Raw genomic sequence first — 18,174 nt, forward strand, 5'->3', positions numbered from 1 at the left:
TCTGTGCCAGGCTTGTCAAATAGCCTTTTGACTTCTCTATCCAGAGCCAATGAACACCACAGCCTGGCTAATGGTTACATTTACCCACAGGACAAAACATCTCCAGGAGATACTGCATGGGAAAACTCCATCAGGCCTGTAAACTGGTGACTTACCTGTGTGGGTCCCTCTGAAGCAGATGGAAAGCAACAAACTCACAAAACCTTCCAAGCACTGTTGACTGTAATGGAAGAGAAAGGTGACACTTGTTGCTCTGTCATACCACATGAATCAAGCTTTTACTAAATGAGAAAATAAGTGAGGACTCAAGAGATTTCCCCTTCCTTAACTCCAACTCAGCAGCTGCTTTGTTACAGATTAGCTCGGGGCGACATCCTGGAAACCCAAGGCACCTGCAGTGTCTTTGGCAGGCAGCTCTGCTGCTCATGGCCAGATGATGCAGTCAGGTGAAAACGAGCTGCTCTTCATACATCTGGGGAAAAAAAATGGGGGTAGGAGGAAATTCAGCTTTCCACAAGATCGTGGGGGTGGGAAAGGCCCTGCAGAGCTGCTCCAGCCCCTGCTCCAGCAGCTTCCCCTGGCTCAGGGGCACAGGAACGTGTCCAGGTGGGGTTGGAAACCTCCTGAGAAGGAGCCTCCACACCCTCCCTGGGCAGCCCGGGCCAGGGCTCCCTCACCTCAGCACCAAAGGGGTTTCTCCTTGTGCCAGGGGCACTCTGTGTTCCAGCTTGTGCCTGTTACTGACACCACAGGTGTCCCCCATCCTGCTGACACGCACCCTTACGGACTTGTGAGTGTTGCTGAGATCCCCCTGAGCTCAGGCTTCTCTTCCCCAGGCAGAACAGCCCCAGGCCCGCAGCCTTTCCTCCCCACACACACGTTCCATCCCCTCAGCACCCTGCTGGCCCTGCCCTGGCCTCTCCGCAGCAGCTGCGGGCGTCAGCGCCGCGGCCCAGACACGCGGCCCCTGTTCCAGCGCGCACTGACGGGCCGCTGAAGCGCCCGGTGCTGGGGAGGGGGCTCCTCATTGGGAACGTGTCCCACACGGGCGGCAGGACACGGCTGCGGTGCACAGGGCACCCCGGGGCCGGGCCTGGGCTCAGCGGCCGCGGCGTCCCGCCCGCCCGCGAGGGGGCGCCCTTGCGCACGCGCGGAGCGGCACCGCCCGCCAGCGCCCCGGGCCACGAGCGGCGCCGCGCGCGCGCGCGGGAGCGTGATGACGTCGGCGGCGGCGCGTGGCCACGCCCTTCCCGGGCCGCGCCGTCACGTCCGCGCGGCGCCGCCCCCGCTATAAAGGCGTCGGCGCGCGGCGGGCGCCATTGTGGTGCGGAGCAGGCCGCGCGTAGCCAGCCAGCGCCCGCCGCCGCTCTCCCCTCTCTCTCTCTCTCCTCCTCTCTCTCCCTCTTTCTGTTTCTTTCCCTCTCTCCTTCCCTCCCTCCCTTCCCCTCTCCTCTCCCCCGCCGCCATGCCGCGCGTCTATATCGGCCGCCTGAGCTACCACGTCCGGGAGAAGGACATCCAGCGCTTCTTCAGCGGCTACGGCCGCCTGCTCGAGGTCGACCTCAAAAACGGGTGAGCGTGGCCCCGCGCCCGTCCGGCCGCCCCGCCGGGCCTCGCCCCGCCGCCCTCGCCCGTGTCGCTGCCGCGTGGCGCCCGGCGCAAGATGGCGGCGGCGCGGGGGGGAGCGGGGGCGCTGCGGCGGGTTCGGCTCCATTGTCCCGCCCGGCCGCGGCGGCCGCGGGGCTGACGCGGCCCCGCTCCTTCCCCCTCGCCCCCCCAGTTACGGCTTCGTGGAGTTCGAGGACTCCCGAGACGCCGACGATGCCGTTTACGAGCTGAACGGGAAGGACCTGTGCGGGGAGCGCGTGATCGTGGAGCACGCCCGCGGCCCGCGCCGCGACAGGGACGGCTACAGCTACAGTAGTCGCAGTGAGTACGGGCCCGCCGTCCCGCGAGGCTGCTGGGGGCTGCGCGACCGGGGGGCGATGGAGCGGCGGGGACGAGGCCTGTGGGGCTGGGCCGGGGGAAAGGGGTCGGGGCGGGGCGCGGAGGGTGCCCGGGCGCAGCGCTGGGACCGAGCCGGCTCGGCCGTCTTTCCCAGCACCAGCGTTGCGCTCGGGTATCCCCCAGGAAACTTTAGGAGGGCGAATGTGCGAAGCAGTTCTGGCCACGTAATTGTGGCTGCGTAGAGAGGGTTTCGTGTTAACGATAAACAACGAGCTCCCCTAATGTAAGCGCTTCGTTGTTGTTGGGAGCGTTTAGATGAAACAGTGACGTCGCGTCGCTGATGTTAATGACTAGATACTGTTGCATAAAGGGGGTAGATGCAGTCAGCTGTGAACTTTCGCGTTTCAGTTGGATGTACAGTAGGGGTGGGGGGAGGTTTGCAGGAATCTGTGCTGCAGAGCGGGGGATACTGTGAATGTTTCTGCGCTCGGCTCGCTTGTAGATGCGCTGCTTGAGCTGAGCCGCGTACAACTCGTCTGGCCTCGAGCCGTAACTGAAAGTAGCGAGGCTGGGCCCTGGGTAGTGAGGAGGAGCTCGGTGTGTGGGGGGTGGGGATCTTGTCTTTGTAAAACGAATCAAATGTATGTTGTTTAAAATTGTTGCATGTTCAATTCAAACTTTTTAACAAGTCCTTGATGTTTCAATTTAAAAGTGACCAGTGGGGCTGAGGCTGTGTCCACTGAGGCTAAGATGACTGCCTTTCCTGATTGGCCATGGCTTTTCCATACATTGTGTGACCCTTGCCCTATGACCCTTTGGCTGACCTTACCGGAAGCCATGACGACAGCAGCCTTTTGCCATTAGACGCAGGGTGATGGTGAGGATTCCAAGGGTTAGACAAAACTGGTTAAACTGAACTAGGTGACTGTTACCTTGCGTGTGTTGTGGCCAGACCACCACCAAAACCCTCAGACTGTGATGTAAGTACTTAGTGTAACTAGTAACGTTGTTGTAAAATGTAGCAATGCATGTAATCAGTTAAGTTTTATATTTTACAATGTTCTGTAAAATAAAACTTAGCAAGGTGAATCTAATAAGGAGCAGTCACTCTCTAACAGATCTTAGGAGCACAGACTTGTAGGATTCTAGTCTGTTTGATTTGCCATTAATATAGATCATGGCACAAATTGCAAAGTTAATTGGAGGCGTAGAGAAATAAAGTCCTACTCCAGTAAATATAACTGTGTAACTAACTTTTTCAGAACATTTGGCTCCCTTCACCCTAGGAGAAGACCTAACTTTGTTTCTTTGTACAATCAAGGTGGGGGTGGTGGCGGATATAGCAGTCGGAGGCAATCTGGAAGGGATAAGTACGGGCCGCCCGTGCGCACAGAGTACAGGCTGATTGTGGAGAACCTTTCCAGTCGCTGTAGTTGGCAGGATCTGAAAGTACGTATTGCTGTTCTGTCCCGGAGCCTGCTGCCAGCAGCAGCAAGCCACGGCTTCCCTGGGTGTCAGGGCTGTGCTGGTTCGGGTGGGAGCAGCAGGGGAAGCGTTGGTGCTGCCCGAGGCAAACGGACCTGCGGGGTGGGAGCGTGCGGGACAACGGTGTGACCCTGGCGTGCTCCCTGCAGGATTTCATGAGGCAGGCTGGGGAGGTCACCTATGCAGATGCTCACAAGGAGCGTACGAACGAAGGGGTGATCGAGTTCCGCTCCTACTCGGACATGAAGCGTGCCCTGGACAAGCTGGACGGCACTGAGATCAACGGGAGGAAGATCCGGCTGGTCGAGGACAAGCCGCGGTCGAGCCACAGGCGATCGTACTCTGGCAGCCGCTCCAGGTAAGCGGGGACCAGACCAGGTATAGGCAGCCCCACCTGCCTGAGCTGCCTCCAGCTGACCCTTCGGGAGGGAGATGATGCCTGAGCCAGGCTTGAGAGCTTTCCACACGGGGAGCGTCAGCCGTAGTTCACCGGCAGCGTGTCGAATCGGGGCGGATTCGTACCCATCCCGGTGCGGTCGGAGCCGTTTCTGAGGAGCTCTGGGAGCTTTTCTGTGTCAGGCAGCACAGCAGGGCACGGCAGGCACAGAAAGAGGGACAAACTGCGTTTTCAACTGTGTAGGTCACGATCTAGAAGACGGTCCAGAAGCAGAAGTCGCAGGAGCAGGAGCAGCCGCAGCAGGTCCCGTAGCGTCTCCAAAAGCCGCTCCCGGTGAGTGACCCGTTGTCCCGTGAGCGCGGGGTGGCTGCTGCAGGGATGCAGCGGGCAGCTGCCGCAGCTCAGGTGGAATAAACTGTTTCTCTCTGAAAGATCTAAATCCAGGTCACGAAGCAAAGACCGCTCACGTTCCAGATCTAAGAGCAGGAAGTCCAGATCAAAGAGCAAATCGAAACCCAAGTCTGACCGGGGTTCGCGCTCGCACAGCAGATCCAAGGAGAAGTCCGAGAAGTCTCGATCCAGATCCAGGTCCAGGTCCCGATCTCCCAAAGAAAATGGTAAAGGAGATGCTAAGTCTAAGTCCAGGTCAAGGAGCAGGTCCCGTTCCAATTCTCCACAGCAGCAGCCGTCTGCCAAGGCTCGTTCAGAGTCGCCACCCAAAAGAGCTGTCTCGAGGTCCCGCTCCAGATCTCGCTCAAAATCCCGCTCACGGTCAAGATCTAGTTCAAGAGATTAAGATGAGAACTCTCCTCTTACATTGCACACTATTATGGAACATTTTCCTACTTGTCAGGCCATTAGTGTTATGTTAGTACTTCAGAAGTTGGTTTTTTTCTCTTGCAGGAGTGAATGGCCTAAGAACTAAGTCACGAGGCATAAAGGCTTAATTTGTATCCCAAATTGCAAGCCAGGAGGTGGGATGGTGGTACAAAGCAGGAAGAGTCCCCCTTTTGTAGAAATCCAGCTAAAAGTTTCATTTTATAGCGTTTCTGCAGGAGTAACTTCACTACTCTTCAAGTGCAAAGTGGGTTTTATATTAAAAATAAACTGAGTATGAACAGCTTCCAGCTGAGCTTTCTTGAAAGGATCTTTTTTCCTTTTGGGTTTTTTTCCCCTGGTTTTAGAACTATGGGTGTCATCAGCTTAATAGGTTACAGCTTGCTGCCAAAGGCAGGGTTGCCTTGCTGGGCAGGTCAGATCATTCTCTGGTTTATCTTAACTGGTGGAAGCAGGCTGCAAGCTATATAAGCCAGTAATACAATTCTAGGGAGATTTTTAGACCAGCAATAACTCAAGTTGGAGCATTTGTCTTGTATCTTAACTTGCCAAAAGAACATTCCCCTCATACTGTGACTGTATTAAAGGTAATAAAGGTACTCTGGAACCTGTGTGGTGCAGTATTGCTGACAAACCCTGCGTTTCAGACTTGAAAGAATGAAAGCTTTCTGGCATTTTTTTGCTTGAATATCAAGTGTCAGTGTTGTCAGACACTAAGGTGTCTCTTGGATGTGGTCCAAGTCACTAGTATGTTGTATGGTTTGACAGCCTCTACCTACTGAAGATGAAAACTAGGTAAATAAGAACTGTCTTCCCTCCCTTTTGACTCACTTATGTTAACATTCTGCTTCAGACTAGGAGACTTTCTAACCCTATTGTGTGTAAGTCTGAGTTTTATTGGAAATGTAATCTCTTTGAGCTAGAGTTCTAGTCTTAACGAAGGCTTTGCTGAAACACAGTTGCCAACTCACTTAAATTGTGGAATAGGACTGGTCCCCAAAACTCCCCTTTCTAGCTAAATTGATTTTTGTAACATGCAATAGCAAAGGTTAGCACTGCCTTGTACTCTTTATACAACGTGTAGTTTGACTTGTATAAAATTAAATTGGTGACTCAAACCCTTGTGTTTCTTGCAGTGTGACGGGTTTCTCTCTGCCCCCTGTGCTGGGGAAGCGACAGTTTCTGCTCTTACCTCGTGCTATGTTTCAGTAACAGACTTGGGAGCCCTTGGAAGGTGCCTGAGACCAGCTGGGCACTCTTTGTCCCAGGATGCTCCTCCCTGCATGTGAGGCTTCTGTGGTGGGTCAGGACTTGGCAGGTCTGTTCGTGTGAGCTGGATTGGGCACAGGGAGTGCTCCAGTGCCAACTTCTGTCCTGGAACGGGATCCTCTAAACAGTTACCTTGAAAATACTCGGTTTCTTGCAGTTTACTGGTCATCTCTAGAAGGATGGGACTTTGCCTGGTGTGGAGGAGGGGCTGTGGTAAGGCAAGAAGAGATCCTGGGGTTGGTGAAGTTAGTTTTGCCCAATAAGCTCAGGTTCCTAATGCACACACGCCCCTGGCTGGTGCTGCTGTAAGATCAGCTCACTGCTTATATATTGCACACCTTTATGTGCTGTTTGTGTCCCGAGTATGGAAAAGCAGCTGTGTGAGCTGCCCTGTGACTCTTGCTGTGACTGAGGAGTCTGGCAGGTCATTGTGGCACAACTAAATCCACACTTGCACAGAGTGTGCTTGATGCTGCTGCTTTAGTCTCTGCACCTGGGAGGTGGCTCCTGTGCTTAGCTAATTTGGGATTCTATTAACTGAAGCTGTGGAGGTGTGTCTTAGCATCATGACTAGAGCAGGTAGCACTGCAGGTCTGATGGGGGATGCCTTTTCTGCACTACATCTCAAACGGGCAGCACTGGGGGCTTTCTGCAGGAGTCACACTGTGCAAGTGTAGTTTGATACAGGTTTACAGCCCTAAGCCCCATTTGTGTGGAAATAACCTCCCTAAAGCTTGCTGACCCAAAAGCATGTGGGCTCCCTGAGTTGATCTGAGCTGGTGCTGGAGGAGGTCAGACTTCATGGAGACTTGTCCCTCTGATGAGCCTCCAGCAGTCTCCAGTGAAGTGCCCATCACACCTCAAAACAAGGATGGAGCTCAGGGCTCAGCACAGTGAGGCATAGCTGCATATTTTCAGTGGTGGGGTGGTGGTTGCAGTAATAAAAGGAGATGGTAACACTTTTTTTGCACATGTTTGTGGATATCAGTGACGGTTTGTTTCTAAAGTTGATTTCTGGTGCCGCCATGAGAATGTCTTGGTCTTAGAGCCACCTCAGTCTTGGTTGGTGATGCTTTTACCAAGGATGTCTTAGCTTTCTGAGTTGAGGTTGTTAAGACAATAGTGATGTTTGAAGTAATCTTTCCTCATGGATGACTTTCAGGGAGAGCCCAGACTGGATTTAACCAACCGGCCCGTGCAACTCCTCAAAGTATTGACAATTTCTGCTGCTGCAGCCACAAGTGATGTCTCCCTGGGCTGCTCTGCACAGGAGAAACAGCCCTTTGCTCTGCAAACAGAGCAGGAATTCCTTTGCAGGACTCAAATCCTTCTGGATTTGTTTCCTCTGGAGACTTTGCAGGGTTTCAGTAGTGGCAGGTACTGAGCCAGTGCAAGGCCTGTGGTCACTGTAAAGAGCCCACCAACAAGCACAAAGCTGTAATCCCTCTCTATCTCTGTCAGCACTGGCTGCAGCAGTGGGAGACTGGTGTGTATCTGTGAGCACAAGTGTGATTATTTCTGAAGATGTCACAGTGTGGTTTGGATAAGTGAAATGCCACAGAAGAGATGTGCTTGTGTGTGCTGCATTGCACAGCTGCAGCCTGTGTCTTGCATTGGCTGCAGGAGCAGCAACAGTCAGTGCCATGGCTCATGTGACACCTTTTAACCCAACTGGGGCTGTGTTTGCAGCAGTGTGCTTCAGGTATTGGGCACCCTGACTCTGTCTGCTGTAAGGAGTATATATTTGTTTTTAAAAAGATGAGAGAAACACCTTGTTAAATGTGGAGTGCAGGATTGTTTTAGTGTCCTGTGGGAATCTGGGAGGAGAAATCAACACTTTCCTGTTAAGAAAATTTGAAGAGTGAAACTTGGGTTCTGGGGCCGTATGGAGAGTTCCCAGCCTCTTCCTGGAGTTAAGCATCCCTCCCTGCACTTCAACATGTTCTGACCTTAAAGATTCATGCCTGGTTAAAGGTTCGATGGTGAAAACACCTTTCCCCCTTGGAGGGTCTGACTTAAACCCTGGCAGATGATAGGAAAGTGTTTCTGCCTCACACAGGGCTTGAGTCTGTGCTCTTTGTGAAGCTGCCTGCAGAAATGTTCCTCGTCCCCTGCCTTGGGCAGCAGCCACACTGGCTCTCATGCACAAATGGGGAAATCTGGGATTAGAATTCATTCTTTCTCAGAGTTTCTGGGTGATTTATTTGCATGCTGTGACTTTCACCTCTTTGCCTGCCTGTGTTTTCTTCTGTGTTTTGGCTTTTAGCTTGGTGCCTTGATGTAGGAGGGAGCAAATCCCTATTGCACCTGGTCTGGTGAGGAAGCCAGTTGCAAAATGTGGTTGTTCCTGATTTAGGTGACTGGCACCAGTCCTGAAGCAGGAAATGAGGTGGTGGTTCAGGGTTTGGGGACTATGGTGAGCATCGAGTTGGCAGGGAAGGTAACTGCGTTGTGCCCAAAGCCGGTGATGGGGGGGAGGTGAGTAGAGGTGCTTTCCTCCTCTGGTGCCAAGGCCCACAAAGGCTGATCTCAGCCTTTACATCACAGCATGTGATTTTCATAAGCTGATAATGCTGCTATTCGTGTCCACCCAAGTGATTCTGCTTTGGTGAGTCCCTGTGCCACCACAGAAAAAGGATGCAGCGTGTTTAATGGGCAGACACACACAGGCCTGTTCTGTGCTAAGAGTTCAGGAATCATGGCTTAAAAGAAGAGCAACTTTTGTGTTACCTCTCCTAGCTTAGAGCGCCCTACCATGCTTACAGTAAAACTCTTGAGGGGCTACCATAGGTGATGTTTCTTTTTCCAATTAGAACATTTCTAGCTCTACATTTTGCTGGTTTAGAGTCCATTTACAACTGGGAGGTTGCTCTGTCCCAAACGAGTGTAGCTGTCTGCATGAGCAGTGGGCAGGGGTGTGTAAAACTCGACTGCTGGATTTACTATTCAGTTTCCAGTTCCTACTTAAATCTAGTTCAGGTTGGCATTGTCACACCCTCAGAGCAATTACAGAAAGTCGAAGAGCAAGTGCTGGGAAAGTAGGAACTGGGCTGAGGGGCTCAGAAATCCCACAGGTGGGGCTGAGCTGGTGTGTGGTGTGTCCGTGAGGGGTGAAGCGCTGCGAGTTTGTGGTGCGCTTTGTGACCGCTGCTGCACATGGGCAGGAGTGTGCTCCCTTCAAAGGCAAGAAGCAACAAGAATACAGAGGCTGCTTTGCTGGTGGCAACTCTTCAGGGTTCAAGAATATGAATTGTCTGTTCTTGGGATGCTACTGGCATCTGGCTGGTGGTCAGCCCCTTTCTGCCATGTTTTGTTCTGTGATTAGGTGCGAAGGGTGCAATAGCAGAATGTGGGCTCTCAACTCAAAGCTGCTTCACACTGTGGTTTTGCTGGTTTTTGCCTGTGGATGTTGGATGGGAAGTTTCAGTTGTTTCATAATCCAGTTAAAAAACTGAATTACCCAGGTTCCTCTGAAGTGGCTTGCAGACTTCTGCTCTTAGCTGCTTCTGTCAATAACTGAGTGGGTTGGGTGAACAGAGGTGTGCTCCTCCTTAGGAAGGAATGGGTCACAGCAGTGGATGTGATCCATACCCCAACAGTGCAGTGGCAACAGGAGGATGGCTACAGCTCTTACACACTTTGGGATGTCCATCTGCATTCATACTCAAAGTTTGGGACCCGAATCTGGGTGATTCTCTGACTTTGGGGCTGCATGTCTCTTAGTCTTGGCCACAGAAAGGGACTCTGGGTGTGTGCCTCAATTCGGAATGTCTCCAATTCTCATGTAAAACAACAGTATTCTTACTAATTCTAAAAGCAAAATATGAAGTTTTGCTCCAAGGTTTTGTCTTTGGGCAAGAACTGAGTGCAGTGACTTCAGTCTCAAAGAGTGAAGGGAACCCAGTGCTGTGGGACACCCCAGGCCCTTGCTGCCAGGGCACGCCGCTGACTCCCGTTCAACCTGCCATCAGCCCACACCCTCGGATCTCTGCTCCCCAGCCTCTCAGCCCTCCAGTTTGTACACCAAAGTGAATGAGATCACAGAAATGGAAATGGAGGCACAGGACAGAGAACTGGTCTGGTGTTGTGTCAGCCAGAGATGGCTTTCCTTTTCTGTCTAAAGTAGCTGTTTTCCCAGGAATTCATTGTTCTGAATTCATCCCTTTTTATGGCACCCGTAGCCAGGAGCAGGAAACAGACAATAGGGTGATGCTGGGTTGCTTTTCCTCTCTGTTTCTGATTCAAATGTATTTGAACCTTCTACCCCAGCATAGAAGTATTTCTATGGGAAGACCCTTCTCTACACTGTGTCACTGAGGATTGAGGATCCAATTGCTCCATCAGAGCCTTCATTTGTTAACGTGATAAAAATCCCGGAGTACAAAACTCAAGGTAATAAGAAACCAGCAGACAACTAGAGACAAAGAGCTTGTGGCTGCACTCCCTGAGGCGAGAGCACTCCTTGCCCTGAGGCGGGGCAGCAGGAGCTGGGCTGCAGGGCCAGCGGCACCTCGGCCCATCCCACACCTCACAGCTTTGTGTGCATTTTTGTCTCCGTTCCTTCTGCTCCCACCATCTGTGGGTAAGTGGGGTGGCCACTGTGTGTCTAAAAGGCACAATTCTTGTCTGGTGGTAAAATACCGGGTGGGGGCAGGCAGGCTGCTCTGCTTTTTGTCCGGAGCCCTTTGGCAGCGCTGTGCAGGGGCACGTCCTTCATTTCCTCCAGAGAAACAGCTGAGCTGATCCTTTCCCTTCCCAGCGACCCTGGGGAGCGTGTTCTCAGTCCCCAGGTATTTTTTTGAAGCCGTGGTGTGGGTCTGAGGAGAAGCCCCCCCTGCCCGGGGCTGCCTGCGCCTCCCTGCGCTGGACACGGCCTGTGGAGCTCAGGTGCCCTCCAGGGCCCGGTGGCCGCTCCTGCGAGGACTCGCTGCCGTCGGCGATGCAGCCGGTTTGCTCTCTGACCCCCTCATCCCATCCACCCCGAAAACAGCGGGCGGCTGCGTCCCCCGCGGCCGCGACCGAGGTGAGGGCGGGCAAAGCCGGGACCCCGGGGCCCAACGTTGGCCTGAGCAGGCCCAGCGCGGCTCCGGGCCCCGCCACCGCGTTGCCGTGGTGACACCCCCCCCCATCCCCGGGCAGCCCCGTTAGCGCGCGGCGGGCGCGAGCGGCGGCACTGCGGCGTGGCGCGCGCGGGTTGCCATGGCGACGCCGCTCATTAAGCGGCCGCAGCCCACCCGGCCCAATTACCGCCCCTCCCGCCGCGCGCGCGCTCGCGCCCGGCCCGGCCCGGCGCCCGTCCCGCCGCGGCTCCGCCGCCCGCGCCGCCCCCCGCGCCGGGAGCGGCCCCCGCTCGCAGCCCCCCGCCAGCCCCGGGCCGGGCCGGGCGCCGCCGCGGCGGCCCCAGCCGTGAGGCGGCTCGAAAGCGGCGCACGCCCGGGGCCGGGCGGCCCCCGCCGCGCCTCGGAGCCAGCGTCCCGGCCCGGTCCCGCTGCCGGGCCTCGCCGCCGAGGTAAGGAGCGCGGCCCGGTGCCGGGGGCCGCCGCCCCGCCCCTCCCGGGCTTCCCCGCCTTTCGTTCTCCCCGCGGGCGAGGCCGGGCCTGGGCGAGCGGGGCCGCGGCTGGGATGGCGGGGCCGGGCCCGCTCTGCGCCGCCCCCTGCAAGCCGGGGCGGCCCCGGGCCCGGCGGGGGAGGGACGCTCCACCATCGCCGCCTTTATCCAGAGGCGGCCGGGCGGGGCGGCCCCGCGTACCGGCCGAGGGGCGGGGGAGGCCGGGGCCGGGCGGGTGTGGGAGCGGCCGGGGCGCGGAGCCGAGCCCGGCCCTGCCCGGGCTCCGCGCCGCGGGTCGTGTCAGGACGGTAACGCCGCGGGCAGCAGCGTGTGTCACAGAACGGTCGGGGTTGGAAGGGACCTGTAAAGATCATCCAGTGCAGCCCCCCCCGCGCCGGGGCAGCCGCCGTGCCCAGCAGCAGGGCACAGCTTACCAAGGCATTGCAATACCCAGACGTGCAGCTGCTTATCTCGGTGGGGCGGGTTCCTCAGCGCTGCCCGGTGGGTCCCTGCTCGCTGCCGGGGCTGTGGCACCAGGCGCTGCCCCGCCGTGACCCGGCCGTGTCTGGCACACGGGGGAAGGGACTCTTCCCTGACTTTTCCGAGGGATCCTCTCTGGGACGTGCAGAGGTTGGAAGCCCCTTCCAGGGTGGATGCTTGACCACGTTCCTTCGGGTGTTTCTCCAGCACACTGGCACAAACACCACTTTAGCACCTGGAGCCTGAAGATGACATCCTTGCAGTCCTTGAAAGGCTCCTGCAGCATGGAAGCCATCACTCCAGCCTAGCAGGACACAGAACAAGCAGCCCAGGCTACAGAGAGCTTGTTCCACGTGGTCTAGATTCTGGATTTCTTTCTTTACCAATTGTGGAAGAAGATAAAAGACTGAACGTGTTGCAGTGCTTTGAGATGGCGTGTCAGGCCTCTTTGGATGTTTCCACCTGCTTATAGATGGGCTTGTGAAAAAAATCTGCTGCTTTGCACTATATGTGGGGCAGGATCCTGCAATGGGGCAGGGTGCTGCAGCGGGGCAGAGTGCTGTGGCGGGGCTGGGTGCTGCAATAGGGCAAGATGCTGCAGTAGGGCAGGGTGCTGCAGTGGGGCAGAGTGCTGCAGTGGGGCAGAGTGCTGTGGCAGGGCTGGGTGCTGCAATAGGGCAAGATGCTGCAGTGGGGCAGAGTGCTGCAGCAGGGCAGGATGCTGCAGTGGGGCTGGGTGCTGCAGTAGGGCAGAGTGGGGCAGGGTGCTGCAGCGGGGCTGGATGCTGCATGGGGCTGGGTGCTGCAGTGGGGCAGAGTGAGGCAGGGTGCTGCAGCGGGGCTGGATGCTGCATGGGGCTGCTGCTGGCTCCTGGCAGCAGGCCGGGAGGTGGGCTGCAGGTGTCCCCTTTGTGCCTCTCTTGGTGATGTCTGGGACTCGGTGCCCAGCTGGAGCTGCCCAGGCTCCAGGCAGCCCTCTGGCCTCAGCACTCAGCTTGGATGGTGTCACCTTGAGCTCTTTGAGGTGGCACTTGCCATCACTGGTGGCTGCTCGTTCTGCCCGCCCGTGAGTCTGAGCAGATCCACAGGCCCAAAAGCTGGCACTGCAGGCAGTGACACACCTGGGGACAGCGAGTGACACCCAGCCCAAGCACCTCTGCTTTGTTAGCTGTATCTGAGCCTGAGGCTTGCAGCTCTGTTGCCCTTCTCACTCTGATCTCCACAGAATCTCCTCACTGTTAGGAGCTGTGCAGCGTGAGCAGCCACTTGCTGCACAGAGGGACGTGTTACCCTGCCTGGAGATGGTGATAAACACCACAGTCTGTTCCAAACCTCACCCCATGCTGCAGCAGAAGCGACGAGGGCTCTGTGGCCTCTGGCTTGTTCTAGAGGAGGCATTGCCTCCTGGGCTTAAAGCAATGGTCAGTTTAGGAGGGGAAGAGGTGTGTGTGTGCCTTTGCTGGGCTGTTCGTGTTGCTGATTGTGCTCCCGTGTGTGTGTGGGGCAAATACTTTCTGCAGTGCCATTAACTGCTGTCCTGGGCAAGGCCAAACGATGGGGGAAGATCCAAGGGAGGAGCTCCCAGCCCCCTGTGTCTCTTCAGTGCTTTGGTGGACCACCTGCAGTTTTAGCCTGATCCCACCTGGTGCTTTTCTTTAAAGGCTCAGTTTTGCCACTGGAGGCAATGAATGATTCCCACCTCAGCTGTTGCTCCGGGTGGGGAAGTTCTCTGTTATGGCTGAGGAAATGCCTGAAAAAATAATTCCCAGAGTCACAGTGCCTGTCCCTGTGCCTGTCCCTGTCCCCCTCAGCAGAGCCTGGCCCGGGCCTCTCCCCACCCTGCTGAGCCCCCGTGAGCCGGCTCTGCCCCTGCAGAGCTGGGCAGCGCTGAACCAGCTCCTCTCAGCCTCTCTCTATAGCAGAGCTGCTCCAGCCCCTCATTCCCCCCACAGCCCCTCGCTGGGCTCTCTCCAGTCTGTCCCAGTGGCTGTGCTGGGGTGCTGGGCAGAGGCAGGACCCTGTGTCCCCATGGCTGGTGCTCAGGGTGCTGGTGCCCAGGAGCCTGGGGCTGTTCCTACCAAGCTTGAGCTTTGCAGCTGGGTGCTCCCCAGTGTGTGCCAGTGCAGACTTTGGGAATGAAAAACCTGAGAGGCCAGAAAGCCAATAAATGTGTGAATATTGTTTGAAGTAGGGTTGTTTTAAGCCAGTTTTGTGATGAAAGGGAAGCTGTGTTTTGACCAGCCTGTGCTTTTATGGAGCACTGACAGAGCTGTGGAGTGGCTCTGTGCTGGGAGCTGCCTTCTCCTGGCTGCTGCTCTTCTGGGGCCTGTTGCATGCAGCATATCATGCCTCTTCCCAAGCAGTGGACTGTTCCCTGGCTGTGCTGTGGTTCTGTGAGGGCAGGTGTGAGTGGCAGAGCTGGAGGCTCACGTGTACAGCAAGCACAGGAGTCGCTGCTTTCCAGGCCCTCGCGTCACTGGTCCAGAGCACTGCTGTGCCAACACCCAGTGCTTGTGTTTGATGAGCTGGAAACTTTGAGCAGCAGAACCAGTGAAGCCTGGCTGCCTTCAAAGGTGTGTTTTGTGTCCAGGTTCCTCTGCAGGTGTGAATATGTGTGTCCAGCATTCTGGTGCTTGGGAAGTTCAGCCCATGCTTGTGAGATGAGGCTCGATGCAGAGCCGCCACTCTCTGTGCTGATGCTTGGTTTCCCAGACTTGAAGGTTGTACTCTGTTAGACTCTGCTGTGACAGAGACATGCAATCCTGCTGTCCCAGCTGCTTGGAGCTCAGCCAGCCAGCCGTGTCAGCCCCGTGCCTGGAGGAGGTGCTGGCGAGCCCTGCTGTGCCTCAGCAAGGCAGCTGTGGCTGGGAGAGCGCTTCTGGCTGGAAGTTGTCCTGACAAGTTCCTCTTTCCTGCGTGTTGTGGTGGGCTCTGGAGGGGCCACAGCCTAGTGTGGCTCTGTGGCCAGGCTTTCAGGCTGGTGTTTATCCTTTCTGGCTTCTGCAGAGTGGGAGCCCGAGGTCCTTGGCTGTCCCTCAGCAGAAGGCAGAAAGTAGCTGTGCGGATTTGTAGGTCTGTGAGGATCTAAAGGAGGGGCTGAATGGGTGACTGGCTGGGCAGTGGGACTGACCCACACCCCCTGTAAGACATGCAGAGTTATGTGGAACACCAGGAGAAGCAGTGAACTTGTGCCCACCTGGGTAAGTCCAAAACAGCTTCCACCTCTACAATTGCTGGCTGATTGGAAATCTGGATGGTGGGATTTTTGAAGGCTGCTAAGTGTAGGTCTAATTCGGGTCCTGTCAGGGCAGGCAGGGGTTGGTCAGATGGCACAGGGACACCTTGGGTCCTGTCAGGGCAGGCAGGGGTTGGTCAGATGGCACCTGTAGGACAAAAGCTTTTTAAGATCTCAACTCAATGAAATATTTAGAAGGTCAGTAGAGCAGTGACCAGAAAGGGAACATGTTTGCTTTGCTAATTGTGCTCATTTGCAGGAAATATGGCTTCCATGCTGTGAGCTTTTCAAGATGAGGCTGGGTAGAGCCCTAAGCAGCATGGTCTGATCCCATAGCTGACTCTACTATGAGCAGGAGGTTGGACTAGAGAGCTCCTGATGTTCCAGCCTGAATTCTCCTGCCATGCTTAGTGGATCACACCAGGGCTTGCAGGACACCCCTTGAAATGATCTCTGGAGTGGTACCAGCCCAGGCTCTGGCTCCATGCACTGAAGCAACCACACTTGTCTCAGCCACAGGCATCCTCTCCCTGACACGTCAGAGGCCCTGCTCTTGGGGACTGTGTGTGCCAGTGTCTCTTTCCTGCTGTGACAGTGATGCAAGGGCAGATCAATGCCTGTGGCCGTGCTCCCTTATGGAGATACTTGTTCTTTTCTCCCCTTTTCCTCACACTCTGTTCCTGACCCAAGGTATTTCATAGCAGGTTGGGCTTTCAGGGTGTTTTCTGCCATGGTTTTGAAAGCAGAGCTGCAACCAGTGCCTCCAGCCCTGCCTCTTGTTACTCTGGGTTGAGGATGGAGCTCTGCAGCCTGGGTGTGGTATCATGCCCACAGACATCCCATCAGAAGGCTCCAGAGCATGGTGGGGCAGTGCTCTGAGCCATGGGACTCTGTGCAGGCCTTAGCTCACAAATCCTGAGTTAAAAGTTGAACAATGTGAGCAGTGCTGGTGGTAAAGGGTTGGCTAACACCGTGGAAGCCCCTGACAAGAGGTGGCAGAGCCCTGGGAACTGCTGGGCTTCAGCTGTGGTAACAATGTGTGCACAAGTTCACAAGGGCAACGTTCTTGCTGCTTATGTGTGGTCTTGGAGTAGTTTTGGGCCTTTGTCCCTCCTGCCCCATGGATCTGAAAAGGAGAGAAGCGTGGCTCAGGGTGTCAGTAAGCAAAAGGTTCTGTAGTGGCTAGCAAGGGCCTCAGTGTTTGCTCCCCTGTGGGATGGGGCAGGCCACGAGGTGTCTGCAGGATCTGTGCTCCACATGTACTCCAGGGGCAGGAGTTGGGGCAAGGTGTTACTGAAAGGTTTTCACCAACAAGAAAGAGGTTGGTCCAGCCAGAGGTGCTGGGGCAAGCACAGACACAGCTGCTGAGTGGCAGGTAAAAGGGTCAGTGGTGACAGTTTGTTGTAGGGCTGTGGCCTGGAGGGGCTCCTCTGCCTCCCTCATGCTCGTTGGAGGGCTCCTGACCCTCTGAGCTGGGCTGCCCAGCCGTGGGGGGGTGGAGGGACGTGCCCTTTGCTGCAGCAAGGCCTTTCCCAGGAGATTGTTGGAGAAGGGACTGTCTGGGGTTTGTCCTACATCTCAGTTATTTAGTTCTTCCTGTTTGAAGAATAGCACCACAATCTGTCATCCCAATTCCTTCTGTTCACCCTGAACTCGTAAGGCACAGGAGAGCCACTCTGCACAGCACTGGCAGCAGCCCTCAAGGATCTGGAGAGGGTTTGACAAAGGCAATCAGCAGCACTAATTGTCTGTGCCTCAGTTCAAGGCTCACTGCCCAACGGGGGAACTGGAAGGGGAACTTGAGAGAGCTCCATCTTCCCCAGGGTGGGATTGCCAAGCTCTCAGTCACAGTCTGAGAGGTGCAGGCCCCAGTGGGACCCAGGAGCAGCTCACGGTGGACCTGCTGCACTGTCTTATGGTGGTGCCAGGTAAGACCCTCAGTGTCTGCAGGGTCTGAGCTGGGGTCTCACAGCAGGAGCTTTACCAGGTCATGTTGGTACTGGCTGTGATGTTCATGCTGGTCTCTGTTCAATGGGCCTTTAGTATGTCTTACAGTGGATTGAGCTTGGAGATGTTGGAAAGGGAGGGACCATCCTCCACTGTCTCTTTCTCACTCCTTTGTCGTGTTTGTACTTGCACCTGACTCAGCTTCTTTCTCACTGTCTTTTCAGTGCCTTGCTCTGCGCCCAGGCAAGGTGATGGACAGCAGAGCAGAGATGGAGGTTGTGAGAAGCACGAAGGGAAATGCCACTGGGGAGGTCAGTGTCCATGTGGTGACCACTGAGAGCACTGTGCAGAGCACCCACCTGCCAACAACTGCCTTCATCATACCAGGTATGTGCAGCTGGCCTCTCTAACTGATGCCTCCCCGGCCTTGCCCACTGGCACTGTTCCCTCACACTCCTTGTATATCCCATACCTATGCTCCTTCCAGACCTTGGGAGGCAAAGCTGTGCTGCTGTTGCCATCTTGGAGGGTCTGTGTAGCTATCCCACCTCACTTGGACAATTTTTGGCCAATCAAAACCTCTTGAAGTTTAAAAGCAAAGCCCTGACGTCTGGGGTCCTGTGCCAGTGCAGCACAGTGTGCTGGCTGCCTGCTCTGCAGGGCATGTGAGCTCCTGGGCTGCTGCACTGTAGAATCAGAGTATCTCAAGTTGGAAAGGACCCACCAGGACCATTGAGTCCAGCCCCTACAACTAACCCCTGTGAGTGAGAGCAGTGCAGACGCTCCTCGAGCTCTGCCAGGCTCGGTGCCGTGGGCAGCTCCCTGGGGAGCCTGTTCCAGGGACTGGCCACTCTCCCAGTGAAGAACCTTTTCCTAACATCCAACCTGAACTTCCCCTGGTGCAGCTTCATTGCATTTCCTCATCCCCTCCTAGAGGAGATGAGAGGAGATCGGCACCTCTCCTGGCTGTCCCGGGAGGAAGGTGCAGCTGTGATGAGGGCACCTCAGCCCTCTGTTCTCCCAAGCTGA

General features: G+C 55.8%; 2 protein-coding genes across 5 annotated transcripts in view; both read left to right on the top strand.

Moving 5' to 3' along the window:
* The first annotated feature begins 1,299 nt into the window (after positions 1–1,299).
* SRSF6 (serine and arginine rich splicing factor 6) lies at positions 1,300–5,784 on the top strand. The gene is made up of 6 exons (XM_062009113.1): positions 1,300–1,572; positions 1,781–1,929; positions 3,269–3,396; positions 3,582–3,790; positions 4,073–4,162; positions 4,262–5,784. Exons 1-6 carry the CDS (start codon positions 1,466–1,468, stop codon positions 4,623–4,625), a joined length of 1,047 nt encoding a protein of 348 aa, XP_061865097.1. The 5' UTR covers positions 1,300–1,465; the 3' UTR covers positions 4,626–5,784.
* A 5,598-nt stretch (positions 5,785–11,382) lies between these two features.
* The window catches only part of L3MBTL1 (L3MBTL histone methyl-lysine binding protein 1), a 29,356-nt gene continuing 22,564 nt past the window's right edge, over positions 11,383–18,174 (top strand). The window contains exons 1-2 of one of the 4 annotated variants that reach the window (XM_062008882.1): positions 11,383–11,444; positions 17,370–17,532. In XM_062008882.1, the coding sequence (XP_061864866.1) occupies positions 17,397–17,532 (136 nt within the window). In that variant the 5' untranslated portion in view covers positions 11,383–11,444; positions 17,370–17,396. Of the gene's footprint in view, positions 11,445–14,490; positions 14,537–15,079; positions 15,164–17,351; positions 17,533–18,174 lie in introns of those variants that run through there. The other 3 variants (XM_062008883.1, XM_062008881.1, XM_062008879.1) reach the window with 3 other exon arrangements.

This window comes from Colius striatus, chromosome 16 (assembly GCF_028858725.1).
Source record: "Colius striatus isolate bColStr4 chromosome 16, bColStr4.1.hap1, whole genome shotgun sequence".
Classification (NCBI taxonomy): Eukaryota; Metazoa; Chordata; class Aves; order Coliiformes; family Coliidae; genus Colius; species Colius striatus.